At 58.0% G+C, this 13,382-nt stretch overlaps 1 protein-coding gene and 1 long non-coding RNA gene across 8 annotated transcripts in view; one reads left to right on the top strand and one right to left on the bottom strand.

The window, feature by feature from the left end:
* Window positions 1-13,382, bottom strand: part of ZBTB16 (zinc finger and BTB domain containing 16) — a 175,545-nt gene that overhangs the window by 74,001 nt on the left and 88,162 nt on the right. For 6 of the 7 annotated variants that reach the window (XM_057490776.1, XM_057490775.1, XM_036919790.2 and 3 more), the window contains exon 3: window positions 13,008-13,105. In XM_057490776.1, the coding sequence (XP_057346759.1) occupies window positions 13,008-13,105 (98 nt within the window). Of the gene's footprint in view, window positions 1-9,470; window positions 10,060-13,007; window positions 13,106-13,382 lie in introns of those variants that run through there. The other variant, XM_036919793.2, reaches the window with a different exon arrangement.
* On the top strand, window positions 142-3,382 carry LOC130680388 (uncharacterized). The gene is made up of 2 exons (XR_008993378.1): window positions 142-585; window positions 833-3,382. It is a non-coding gene; the product is annotated as an uncharacterized LOC130680388 (long non-coding RNA).

Below are 13,382 nucleotides of genomic sequence, written 5' to 3'. Positions count from 1 at the left end.
GCCTCTGAACCATCTGGCCTCTGGCCCTTTGGCTGTTCTGGCTCATATGAAGGCAACGGAGGAAGGTTCCAGCAAATCAGAAGTTCCAGGGAGCTCTCCCCTTACCTGGAGTTACCTTGTTACTGAAACCAGTGTGGCCTTGCATAATTACTCCAGCAAAATGCTCATTGCCGCCGCCAATGAGCTTGTGGTGCTCAATTAGCTTGTAATAGTCGCAAGAGAGCTTCCCGGGTGCAATCCGACCAACTAATGAAAAGTTTACAGCCCGCTTTTTCCCCCTTCTCCCTGGCAAGGGAAAGAAGAATTCCAATCAAAGTGGGATGGCCGGGGCGGGGGAAGGAGGAGGGGGCACGCGACCTGCTGGAGAAGACTCTAGAAGGGACGTCTTTGTGAGGCCGACTCCTGCAGAGGGTCCAGCTAAAGAAGCGCCTAACTACAGAAGCACCCACCTCGCTCCCCCGCCGGCTTCTCCACCCTCACGAAGGACATGCACAGGGTCCCCCTGTGGCCAGGGACAGTGGGCTGGGCCCTGGATGCTTCAGACCCAGCTGGCCCTCCGTGCTCCTCCATCTCCCTCCGGGACAGGTGAGTCTGTCCCCAGCCTTCCAGGCGCAGCCCTGTGAGCTGCGTTCTCAACCTGGGCTTCGTGGGGCCCTGGCCCTCACGGTCTATCTTGGGGTTCACCTAGTCTTGTATGAGAAATATATACCATTCTGGGATCAACCTGAAACCTCACTGGACACTATGTGCTTGTGCTGTGGGGACCTCAAAGCCCAAGGCCACCTGAAGGGCCAGCTTTTCATTTTCGATGCAGTTGTTTCTCAACCTGCAGGCCAAGGAGTTGATAACCTCTTTGGATAAAAATTAAAGATAACATCTTTAGAACTCTGAGGATTCTCAAGTACAAGAAACTGGGCTGTTAAGCCTCTCTAAGAATTCTGGGCGGCGGAGGAAGCACAGGAGGAGGGGAAGCAGGTGCACGCCCGCCACGGAGCCCCATCCCAGACGGTCCAGCAAGGATGTGCCCATCAGGATCCCAAGAAGCGCCTTCCTGAAGCCATTCCTCGTCACCCCAGTCCCTGGGGGCTTCTCCCTCCTGTGAACCACAGCACTGGGGGTCCATCTCTGCTCCTTGTGGGACCTGAGCACGCCCTGCCTTGCTGGGGGCTCAGTCACCCTTGGCCAGACCAACAGCCCCCTGCAGGCAAGGACCATGGCTGCAGCCCCTCTGCGCTTTTTGCCAGGCTCGCAGGCCGCTGTCTGCTAACTGCTAACTGATGGATTCATTCACCAACAATTTCCCCCCAGCAGGGAGCCGCATGCAGTGACACGGAGTCGTCACCGAGGCCTCTCTGCTGCCCAGCGCTCTGACCCGGGTCCCGTTTGGTTGCCGTGTTTGTCTGGGGAGGAGCGTCCAGCACCTCAGCACACGCCTGGGGAAGGTGAGGGTGCTGGACAGCAAACAACACGAGCCTCATACCAAGTGGTCCTGCTTCACTGGACAGAATCTGGGAGGCCAGGCAGCCCACTTCGAGACACTGGACGTCTGCGGGGCCACCAACAACCTAATGGCCCCAGTCCCCTCGGTTCCGGGATGCAGCCTGGTCGGCCGCCCCTCTCCTCCCGACGCAGCGTCGCAGAGGCCTCCCCGGAGCACAGCATCCAAGCCGGCCCCCGGGCAGGAGGGACCAGGCAGTTCCCTGCTCCTGCCCCTCCTTTCTGTGTGGGACGGTGTAGAGAACAGGAGTGGGGAGAAGACACAGCCAAGTTCTCACCGGGGTGGGAGGCCATGTCCTCACCCACTGGTCTTCCAGAAAGGCTCCCAGACCGTCCTGCCCTCCACCCCGCAGGGCGATCGGGGGAGTGATGACCACAGTGACAGCTACACCCGAGTGCACGGGACGCCAGCAGAGCCAGAGAAGCTGATGAGCCGCAGGCTTGCTCCCTGGGCCCAGGTGCAAAGCCCTGAGCAGGAGCTGATCACGGACCGCCCCACCAGGGCCCCTGCAGACCAGGCCTCACGGGCCCTGTCTCTGCTCCCCAGTCGCTGAGACGACCGTCCACTGTGAGCCATTCATTTACTTAACACGTATTTCCTGAGAGACTGCTATGTGCTGGGCTTGGGGACGTGGCACAGCCTGCTATGGACACGGTCCTGCCTGCGACCCTGGTCTTCTCGTTGGGACTGTGACTCCCAGGACTGGAGGGAGTTGGGTAGCCCCACGGGGCCCTTCCTGCCAGGTACCTCCTCGCCCACTGGTTTACGTAACAGACGGCCGAGTTATAACCTCCGTGCAGGTTACTCTGCTACACAGTGTGGGAGACATGGAGATAAACCATGTCTGAAGCAGCTTAGGGCCTAGTAATCAAAAAAGGACAGGTGGCTCCCAGCGATGACACAAAGAAGGCCACAGGTGCCCTAAGAGGGCAGATAAACGGCTGTGAGCACTGGCCGAGAGGCAGCCCCCATTCTGCCCAGACAGACCACCCTGTGGCCGAGCCAGCCGACTGTAAGCAGAGAGGAGGGGGCCTCGCAGGCCTGGCTCCGGCCCTCGCCTCGAACAGGCCGATCTATGTGAACCGACTCGAGGCAGGTCACGGCCTTTTCTGGAGTCACGCGGGTAGCTGGACAGAACCAGGCCCGTCAGCGTCCTACAGATCTTTTAAAAAATCACGTAGCTGTTGCCTGGATGACAGAACCTTGCCGTTCAAAGGGAGGGTCCACACTGGGAGGCAGGTGGGGCTGGCGGGGGAGAGGAGGAGGGGATCGGGCAGGAAGGGGGAACGCCCCCCAAATATGGATCAGGGCAGCTGGCAAAGGAAATTCACGCACTGTGGTTACTTTACTACCTAATTAATTCAGTCATTTTAAAAACAATTTTATTTATGTTCCATTTACCACATCAAAAGTAAAAAAAAAAAGATCCTACTGATGCTAAAATAATACCTCAAGGCATCTATTTTTAATCAGTTAAAAAAGGGGGTGGGGACAGCCCTGGTTTCTATACAATCTCTCCTGGGCAGACCACCAGCCCTCGGAGGGAGAGAGGGTGGGGGGGACACAGCCAAGCCCTCTCTGAGAGCCTTCCCGGCTGCTCAGAACCGAGCTTGTCAAAAAAAACAAATCCATAATGGCCCGAGGCTCCTCTCCAATCTATTTTCTGCTCAGCTGGTTTTAAATGAAGTTATTATGAGTCATTAAAACACCCGCAAGCCAGTGGAAGTCAGCCAATTACAATTTTAAATTTAGCCTGTTCTCTGCCCCATTCTCTTGTTTTCCTCTTTGCCCACAGAATGCTGCTGCTATTTCTTCCCTCCCTCCCTTTACCCAAAGTGCAGGAGACAGCGATGAAAGTACGAGCGCTCACGGCACGCAGAATCATTCATATGAAACTCAAATCATTACATTAAAAAACGTGACAACTTCAGCCCCCTCCAAAGTCAACCCAAGTCCTGCCTCCGAAACTCCACTCAGCCCCACAGGTCACAGGGCTGTGTTTGAAAGGAAAAGGTTGTTCAGAGGGGTCCTACTGAGAAACATACCCATCTGTCAACAAATCAGCTTTTCTGTGGTTGAATCCAAGAGGGGGAAACACACCCCTGACACCCAAGAATTAATAACAAACAATGCAGCTGAAATTCAAAGGTAGTAATACAAGCTCTGCACTCACGCATTTCGGTCCACGGATGTCGCTAGGTGTGATGGGCTCATTCAGGTTTTAAATCTGCAAGGTAATGGTCTGTGTGGGGCCGTGACAGCAAAGGGACCGTTTTGAGTTCTTCATGTAACCGCCTCTTCTCAATCCCTCCTTCTCCCGCGTGCACACACACGCACACGTTCACATACACGCGTGTACACACAGCTGCCCCACATTTCTGGGAACGTAACTGAAGCCTTTCCACACCTTCTAAGGAGTTAAGTGTCCTGCCCAAAGAGTTGTCCAACCCCACTTTACCCCAAGTAACGGGTGAATGGAAGCTCCACAGAACAGGACCTAGACCTCTGCATACACTCCCATCACACCCCCAGGATGGTCCCTGCATGGCTCCCGCCAGGGCGCACGCACATACACAGAACCGGTGCCCTGCCCTGGGGCCAAAGGCGCAGACCCAAGCAGCTGGAGATGGAGCCCCTGGGAAAGGGTGGAGGTCACGCCATCTCAGCAGGAGTCCCTGCGGGCCGGCCAGGAAGCTCTGTGTGCATCAGTCTAGCTGGAGGCTCTGGGAGAGATGGACCCAGGCTGTATCCCTACCAACCAGCCCGCTGAGAACAGAGGATGAAATACAAAGGGGCTCCCGGCGGCCGGTGGCGGGGGATTTACGCCGCCCTCATGGAATGCAGACCTGAGCCCCGTGAACATGGCTGCCCCACGCTCTCAGGGTCCCCAGGGCCAAGCAGATGTCGCCGCCCTGTCTGCGGCCTTGAATCACCCCACTCAGGTGCTACAGCTGCCGGGTCCTCACCAGCGGCAGTCTGTCACGGCGGCTGAGGCCTGTTCTCCCTGGAGCTAATACAGATGAAGCCTCAGGCCCCTTCCTTGCGTGGGGCCCTTCTCGGGAGGTGGTCTAATGTCATCTTTTCTGGGAGGGGACACCCAGAACTGTGCGAGCCCCAGGCCCCACCAAACCGATCTACCCCAGAAACACGAACGTGTTGTGTAGCAGGACAGTAACCTACTCCACAAATACTTATCAGAAGCCTCCTCCGTGCCACGCACAGCCAGGCCTCAAGGATATGAGGTGTAGAAAGTGCCCCAGCCACCAGGATCCGCACTCAGGTGCCTGGTACGGGCCTCAGCAGGCAGTGCCAGCCAGGTGCACTTTTCAGTGGCGAAGTTCAAGAAGGGCCCTGCACAACCCAGCCCTGCCCCCCCACTTGCCCACGCTCAGCTCAGCCTAAGAAAGTGTCCAGGGACCTGGAAGAGCCAGAGCCAAGCCAGGAAGTCCCACTATGGTCCCCGGGGGGGCAAGGGCTGGGCGCTCATGAGGCTCCAAGTGCCAGCGGCCCTCAGCACTGACTGGCTCAGGAGCGCTCCCCGGGCCTTCTGGGCCAGACTGACACTTCGTGCCCCATCCCAGCCCCACCCAAGCTCAGAAACGCTGAGGGTGGGAGAAAGTGAGAGGGAAGACCACCGCGACGGGCGGAGACACAGACAGATGGAGGTCTGAGAAGGAAGATGGAAAAGACGCAGGAGCCTCAGGAAAAGGCTGAGGCCAACACGGACGCAAGGACAGAGACGCAAAGATGGGGTGTGATGGGGGGACACGGGCAAGCGGCAGGAGAGGAGAGCCGAGCTGAACACTTTCCAGCCGGCCCCACCAGGGAGGGCTCAGGGCTCCGGAGGGCAGCCCAGGACACAGGGGCCCGGGCACAGCTGGCTGGAGGCAAGGAGTCCTGGAAGGATGCGTCCAGGGAAGCAAAGAAGGTGAAAAGGCTTAGAACCAAGGGAATGTGCATCTAGGTGGGTCACACGCAGCCACCCCACCCCCACCCACTACCCACTCATCCTCAGGTGGAAACAGGGCCAGCAAGGCAGCCCAGACCTTGGGCAGGAGGGAAGGGGCAGGGGAGAGGAGAGGAGAGAGCACAAGCTCAGCAGCAGAGGCGCGGGGTCCGCATCCACCTCTCCAGGGCCGGTTCCCGGGCGGCATGTCACCACCCAGCTCGACCAAATCATAGGGAGGTACAACAGCGTGTGTGGGGGGAGAAACCATCCTATTTGGGGATGAAAAATCAGAGGGGGGGGTTATTGCATAATTTCCACTTTCCTCCACCCTTAAAGTAATGTTCTATCTGACAGGCTCCTCTCTGAGGGGGGTGGAGGATGACAAATCCCATCCAAAATTCAACAGCCTGTGTTCTGTTCCGAGAGCACACAGTGTACTGTACAGCCCATAAAACTCCAAACAGCCTCCAGACACTGCCGCAATCGTCCTCCATCAAAACACTTTGTCTTGCATACAAAAATAAGACACAGCGCTGAACAGAATACAAAATCAGCCCATTACAGTATAGGAAGACTGCTACTTAGCAACGAGGGGCTCTGAAGCCTCGGTGCTCTACAGGAAGCAAAATCTGTCGAGCCTGTTGGGCAAATGATAAACATTAGCAGTATTAAAAAACACAAAAGCCATGTAAATGGAGAGACATAATGTAGAAGCAAATTTATAGAATAAATTGGGACGGGGGCCGCGAGTGTGGGGGGAGAGGCTGGGACCCAGAGGGGTGGATGCAAGGAGTTTCCCCAGCCCCTGCTAAGGCACCATATGGAGGTGGAGACGTGTGTCTGGGGGGAGGGATATGTGAGCCCCCTCTTCACACAACGGCTGGAGGTGGAGGGGTGGGAGAGAACTGGTTAAAACACTGTTTAAAACAATGACCCACAGTGAACTTTTCGAACTTCCTCCCTTCGGCTGGCCTGGCTGAGATCCTCAGGCCCAGGGACCCAGGCATGTAATTGCAGCAACAGGGAAGGGGGCAGACGCAGGAGCTTTGGGGCCGGTATTGCCCCCCAGGGCCATCACAGGACCTGTCACTTGCTGTAAACAAAATCCCTGGCCTAAAACAAAGAAAGTTAAAAAAAAAACGTAAAAACCCAGACAACAGAACCAAAAACACCCCATCTGGGTTGGAAAAACCAGTATATTTCATCAGGTAAAGGGGAAAAATACTCTGGCTGTGAGTCAGCAGCAGGGCTTCGGATCCCAGCCAGAACGGGAGCTGAAACGCAAAACTGTATTCTTCTGGTCTCCATTCAGGCTCCTGAGGCCGAAAGCGAGAAGGGGTGGGTGTGGGGGGGCCGCGAGGAAAGGGGCAGAAGGGGGGCAGAAATGTATTTTTCATCAGCCAGCGTATAATTTATAAACAGCATTAAACAGTTCTTGTTTTCCTTTTCCTCTCTCCCGTGTACGGGCTTGGACAGCAGTCAAGCCGCAGTAATTTCTGCTTTGGGTACAGCGTGTTCTTGGAGGCGCATCTGTAAACCGTCATAAACCCTCCGGAATGCTGGCAGGACATCCAGGCCTGCCGGCAGGCCGGTGACGACACCGCTCTGGGAAAAGCTCGGGCAGCAGGCCAGGGCAGGGGGGAGGCAGGCGGGCAGGGAGGCGTGTGTTCAAGAGGAGCCGGGCAAAGGGGCTTCTCTCCTCGCTCTTGCCGCCTGCTGGGCCCCACCGTTCACACGGACCACGCGGACGTGGGGGCCCCTGAGCTGCTCGCGTCGGACCCCGTGCTCTCCACCCACCGGGAGGGGGGACAGAGTCGAGGAGGCGTGCCGGCTATCGGCCGCTCTTGCCCTCACGGCAGTCCGGGTGCGCTGGCACGCACTCAAGAGCGGGCAAAGAGGGAGTGACTGGCCCTGGGTTCGGACCTGCCTGGATAACCCCCGGTCTCCCTCTCAGCAGACACCTGCCCTGGGAAGAAAGTGGCTTTCCAGGGAGAAGCAAGCTGCAGGTCTGGAGAGGCCACCTTCGGGCCCCGCCCCGCCCCCTCCAGTCAGCAGTGTGGGGGCCACGCCGCGCAGTGAGAGGGGCTTTCCAGCTACCTCGCTCCTCCCCTAACCTGCTCTGTCTTTGGGAAGAAAGACTGAACCCCAAAGCTAAGTGTCCCTAAAAGAAAAGAAGGGGGAACAAGTACAGTCCACAGATCTTTGGTATCTTGTCATGTTTTTCCTTGCATCCCATTCCAAGGGGGAGCACAAGAGAGCCAGCCTGGTTTCTGGCCCCAACCCCTCCAGCCCTTTTCCTGCCAGGCAGGTGGCCCAGGCCCCATGTGATCTGCCCTCGCCACCCCACGCTGCTGCTGGAACCAGAAAACTTATCAGCCGAAGACCACATGCTTCCCCAGTGGCTCTGACCACAGGGGAGGGTCTGGGGTCACGAGAGGTTTCTCAAAGGCCAAGGCTCAGGGTACCCAGAGAAGGAAGAGGAGAAGCATGTAGGGGACCAACCCCCTGGCAGGGCTGGGCCACCAAAGAGAGGCTGTGTGCCCCTAGGCAAGGGGCATGGCCTCTCTGCACCCAAGATCATCAGCCAGGCCATTTCCCCAAGGGGTCTTATAAATCCTATACTCCAGCCTAGACTACATCAACAGGCCCAACAGGCTATTTCAGAAAAAATAGAGGGTCCCTCCTCATTCAGTCTTTGCTGAATGCAACCCATTTTGTTCCTCACGGCCCTCTGCAATCTTGCCCCGCCCCTCCCTTCTAACCCACCCTCTCCCCACACACACACCCTGCCCCACACTGAGCGTCACCAGAGGTGGCCTGGGCTTCCCCTACCAGTTCCTTGCAGAATTCCATTCTTGTCACTCATTTAAGCTCTACCATCCTCCAGAAAGAACACCCCCTGCCCTCTGAGCCCCTCCCAGAACTGTTCCCTGGCCGTCTGAGCCACCACCACCCTGATCCTCACTTCAGTCAACCCCCACCACCCCACCAGATGTGAGCTCCTTGAGGGCAGGGACGCTGTGGCATCCGCCACCATTAAACCACAGGGCCTGACACATAATTAGTCCGCAGCCTCCAAACCTGAATGACACTCCCAGAATAGGGGCAGGCCACGAAATATGCAAACCTCTAAACAGGACGCAGCCAAGTCAAAAGTGCCCGCGAGTCATCCGCCTGGACGTCGAGCTGAGCTGTGGCAAATACCACCTAATGGGAGACCTTATACTAGGAAATCGCAGAACCGGCTCGAGTTGCCGCCTGGGCCTGTGGTCCGTGCGTGGACAGTCCAGGCTAGGAATGACCTCTTACGTGAGAACACGGAGTGGCAGAGACATTGGGCGGAAAATGCTTCGGGGCCCAATCCTCACATGGGTCGGGCAGCAAAGGGGTGGGAGGGAGGCGTCTGAGTGTCCCTGGGGTGCAGAGGGGCTTGGATTTCTCCCCTGGTGCCCCCTGCCACTCTACACAAGCCTCTCCTTCTGGAAGGAGCACGTTTTATAAAGCATCTGAGGGGGTCAGTCTTCCCATCCAACCCTGCTGATATACCAAAAACCACCTCTGAGAATGTGGGGCCCGGCCAGACCAGCCTCATTAGTTAATGAGTTAGGTTATTGTTTGTTAATCTAAACTTACTGCCATCATCAGGTATACTCATAAACACTTGGTTACTTAACACATTCAAATCGAAATAAAAACTTCAATTACACTGCACATTCACTACTACCATTTAGGGTCTTAAAAAAGGAAAAAAAAAAAGAGAGAGAGAGAGAGAGAGAGAAACAAGGAGCTGTCTCTAAGAAGGGCCTCCTACAGGGCAAACTTCTAATTAAACAAATTGTCAATTTCAACACAATGAAAACTGATTTAGGAGTGTAAATTTAGTATTCCAGTCACTGAAAATAAAACCTCATGTAGTGGATCTCATACAGGCAGATTTCCTGGGACAGGGAGACACAGAAGAGGGGAAGGCGGGGCGAGGACGGGGCGGCTGAGGCGGGAGACGGGCGGGCCCTTCATCTTCCTGACATCCCCGCAGAACTCAGTGCGGCCTGTTCTCAAGGGCCATCCTGGGGAGAAGCTCTTTTCTTGCCTCCTTCCTCCCCCCACCCCTCTTGGGTTAGAAAAAAATTAATGGTGTATGATGACAAACTTGGCTGGGCACTCACTGTACACACTGTACCCACAAGGCTGGCTCCCCGCCAGGCCTGGCCCAGCGCCAGAGCTACAATAACACACACAGGCGGTGCTCGCCAGGGGGGTGCAGGCAGCTAGCAGGCCCGGCGAGCGAGGAAGTGAGCGGGAGCGGGCGGCAGCAATGTGCCCGTGCGAGGGCGGCACGCGGGGAGGCCAGGAGCCCCCAGCCCCACTTCTCCAGGCGGCCCCCTTTCCCGACGCGGTGCCCGGAGCTCCGGAGCAACCCCCGTTCTTCCAGGCTCTGCACAGCTGCTCCGGCCCTGGGTGAGCTTCTGTGAAGTGGGTCTGCACGACGGGTCCTTGGGGCCACTCTGGCCATCAGCTCCCCCAACGAAGCCTCCAGAACCGAGCAGCAAGAAACTCTCAGGACATGGAGTCAACGTGCCCTCTGAAACATCCCGGCTCTGCTCCCACGCGGCTGGGGGAGGAGTCAGGCTTGGAAAACCCAACCTCTCTGCTGGTGGCGGAGGGAAGACCTGGCCCCACCAGGCCGGTCCTCCGCCCGACGCCGCAAGGAGGCCAGGCCTCCCTGGGGGCCCCGGGGCCTTCTGGTGTGGGCTGGAGGGCAGACCATTCAGGATGGGGCCTGGCTTTCAAGACACCCCAGCACGGGGGTGAGAGGTAGGTGGGATAAAAGGAAGAGCAGAGAACAGAAATGTCAGAGCCTAAGCGGGCTGGGCACGATCCTCAAAGGTGAATGAAAGCATTTCATGGCCCTTACTCCTCCTCCACCCCCAAATTCTCCTTCACGAGGGCTCTGGCAAATGAGGGGCAGAGGCAGAAATCACAGCCCCACCAGACGTCAGCGCTGGTGAGACGGCGTGCACAGGAGGGCCCCGGCGACAGGGCCCAGCTCCCCACCTGCCAGTGCCTGTGTGCAGGACCCCGGGGGCCTCGACGTGGCTTCTCAGTCAGGATGGGTGTGCAGCCATACAGGGGTGCTGCAGTCACTCCTCTTGTCTGAACTGGAGGCTCTGGGCACCCCTCAAGCCTGAGAGCAGCCCCTCCCTCTCTGCTGTCCCACCAGCCCCACTAAGGGTGCTTCACAGGGGAGACAGTGCCTAACTTGCACTGGACCGGGGTCGGGGGGCTTCTGGCTAGCCCCAGGGAGCCCCTGGGACGTGGTCTTCACAGCTCCTGTTGCAGGAGAGAGCCGGCTGCAGGCCTGGGGTTCTGGGAGTCACTCCCGGGCCTTGGCCGCACCCACACGGTCACCTAGTGTCCAAGGACTCCGGTAATGCACCGACCATGTGCCAGACATGGGGGACACACGCTCCCCAAATAGTTAAGTCTGTTAGAGGGACGCTTCCTGAGAGCCCACCATGTGGGGGGCACAGTGATATGGGTCTGGTGGGGGCCCCACCAAGCCGAGGCAGGGCTAGGGGCTCTTATCACAGATGAGGTACAGAGGCTCAGGGAGCTTACGTTTCTTGCCCACGTTCACATGGTAGGAGGTAGGTGCCTAAATTTCTAACCCTGACTGCCAAGTAGGGGAGAGAAGGCATGTCCCTAGCTAACTGTGACACTAAGAAGAAAGGCTGTGCCCAAAGGAGCTTCAGATAAAGAAACAGGGACATCCAGAGAAAGCACGATTCTTCCAGCCGGAGCTGGGAGGTGTGAGGATGGCACTGCGGGAGTTCTGGAAAGCCTGGGAAGGGCTCATCCAAGTAGAGGAACGGGGTGAAGAGACATGGGGCGCACGAAGCAAGCTGTGCCAGTTTGCGCATCGAGCAGGGCAACAAGCAGGCGTGTCTGCTGCAGCGCTGCCCTCCGGACCGGGGATGAGCGAGGAGAAAGGATGCCAACAGGCTGCACTACACACAGGAGAGAGAGCCTCGGCCGCAGGCTCAACAGCACACTGCCCGCCTGGACGCCCCAGCCGCCCGGCCAGAGGCCCTGAGCCAGGAGCAAATGAAACAGAAGACCCACCTTCCACTCCTTGGGGGAGCCCACCCTGAACCCCCAACAACCCACAAAACTGAAAGGGTAGCAAGAAGGTACAAGGTGCAAGGTAAACACAGGACAAAAGGAGCACGTGAGCCCCGAGCCAGGCAGTGCAGGGAACGCCTGGCATGGACTCCCGGCCAGCACGGGGCAGGTGGGCAGGGCAAGGATGGTTCAGCTAAGACAGACACCTGGAAGGGCCCAACCCCTGGGTCTGACAGGGAGCGCGGGCAGTGAGAAGGGGTCAGGACACTCTAGGAAGGGCTGGCAGGCCACGGGAAAGGCAGCGTCCACTGCGGAGCACACAGGCTCTGCAGGACAGCGGCAGGCCACCAAATGGCATGCACAGCCTGTACCGGCAATGGGCGGGCGCCCTGCAGACGGCCAGCCAGACAGGAGGCTTCTGGGGCAAGGTGGTGGGAACATGCCCCAGGGCGACAGCTTCAGAACCAGGGAAAGGGACGAAGGTGGACACCCAGCAACGGGCATTTACTGTAACGCACCAACCAGGTACCAGGGCGTGCACTGCACATGCCTGCAACATAGACTGTCATCTAATCCTCAAAAGAGACGCTGTGAGTCAGCAATGCCTGCGCTTTATGGACAGAGAAGCGGGTTCAGAGACAGATCTGCCCAAGGTCGCACGGCTGGCACATCACAGACCAGACTCAAGCCCCATCACCTGCCCAACCCCCAAGCCCATGGCCATTTCACAGATGCTGGAGGGCCAGGTGCTGGCAGCAAGTGGGGAAGAGCAGGCCCTCTCCTCTCCCCCAAACATGCCTCCGAAGCTGGAAGCTTGAGGAGTCAGATGGGAGCGAGCGCCAGCCCTGGCGGGCACATGGGGGGCTACCAAAACTGGGCCGGGTAGCCTCCTGGCCTGGAAGCAGCAGCCTCAGACCTGGTGCATCCCTCCTGCCACCAAGAGTGTCCAGGCACACAGATGCCAGGCGCCTCTCCCCTCCCACGCCTCCAGGGCTGACCGCTTTGCCCAAACACACCGGCGGCCGCATGGTCGACCCCACAGGAACTGCATAAAATTAACTTGCAAGAGACGGCTGTGTAACTCGCTTTGTGCTCCAACCTTTCTGTATCTATTTAATTAAAGGCTCCTGTATAATGTGAACCCAATAGTCAGATTCATTAGACAGCGAGAACCTAACTCCACAACTGTTTTGCTAATGAAGCTGTGGTCCACTCTGGAAGGCAGATGACACCGGGCACTGGGTGCCACGCACGCCTGGGAGCCCAGCCCGTCACGAGGGCGGGTCCACCCAGACAGTCACACTGTTGGGGTGGCCTCCCTGCTCCGTGAACCTGGAGGGAGCACCGTGGGGTCAGGGCTGGAAGCAGGGACGTCCACGTTCTGAGTGGGGACGGGGGTGGGCAGGACGAACGGGCCGGTCGGGCAGCCTCGCCTACCTGAGTGGGCCAGTAAGTGCATTCGCAGCCGCAGGCTATCCAGGAACCGCTTTCCGCAGAGCTCACAGCCGTATGTCTTCACCCCACTGTGCAGCTTCCTGTGGGGAAACGAAAAGACACGTTGCTGCCTCTCCAGCTGGACGCAAGGCAGGCCCCCCGCGCCTGGGGACTCGCGGCAATCCCGCCGCAGATAACGGGGGGGAGGGAGGCAGACACCACCCGAGACAGGCACCCACGGAGACACCCCCCTGGTGCCCCTTTCCCATGGCTGCTACCAAGGAAAACATCTACTCCTGTTCCTACCCCAAGGGCTGGGGACCGACCGCTTCCTGCCGCTTTACTCCCCGGCACCCAGACGAAGAAAGATCAGGTCCA

This window comes from Manis pentadactyla, chromosome 13, assembly GCF_030020395.1.
Source record: "Manis pentadactyla isolate mManPen7 chromosome 13, mManPen7.hap1, whole genome shotgun sequence".
NCBI lineage: Eukaryota > Metazoa > Chordata > Mammalia > Pholidota > Manidae > Manis > Manis pentadactyla.
Note: the sequence above shows the minus strand (reverse complement) of the source record. Positions and strands in the feature narration are given on the sequence as shown.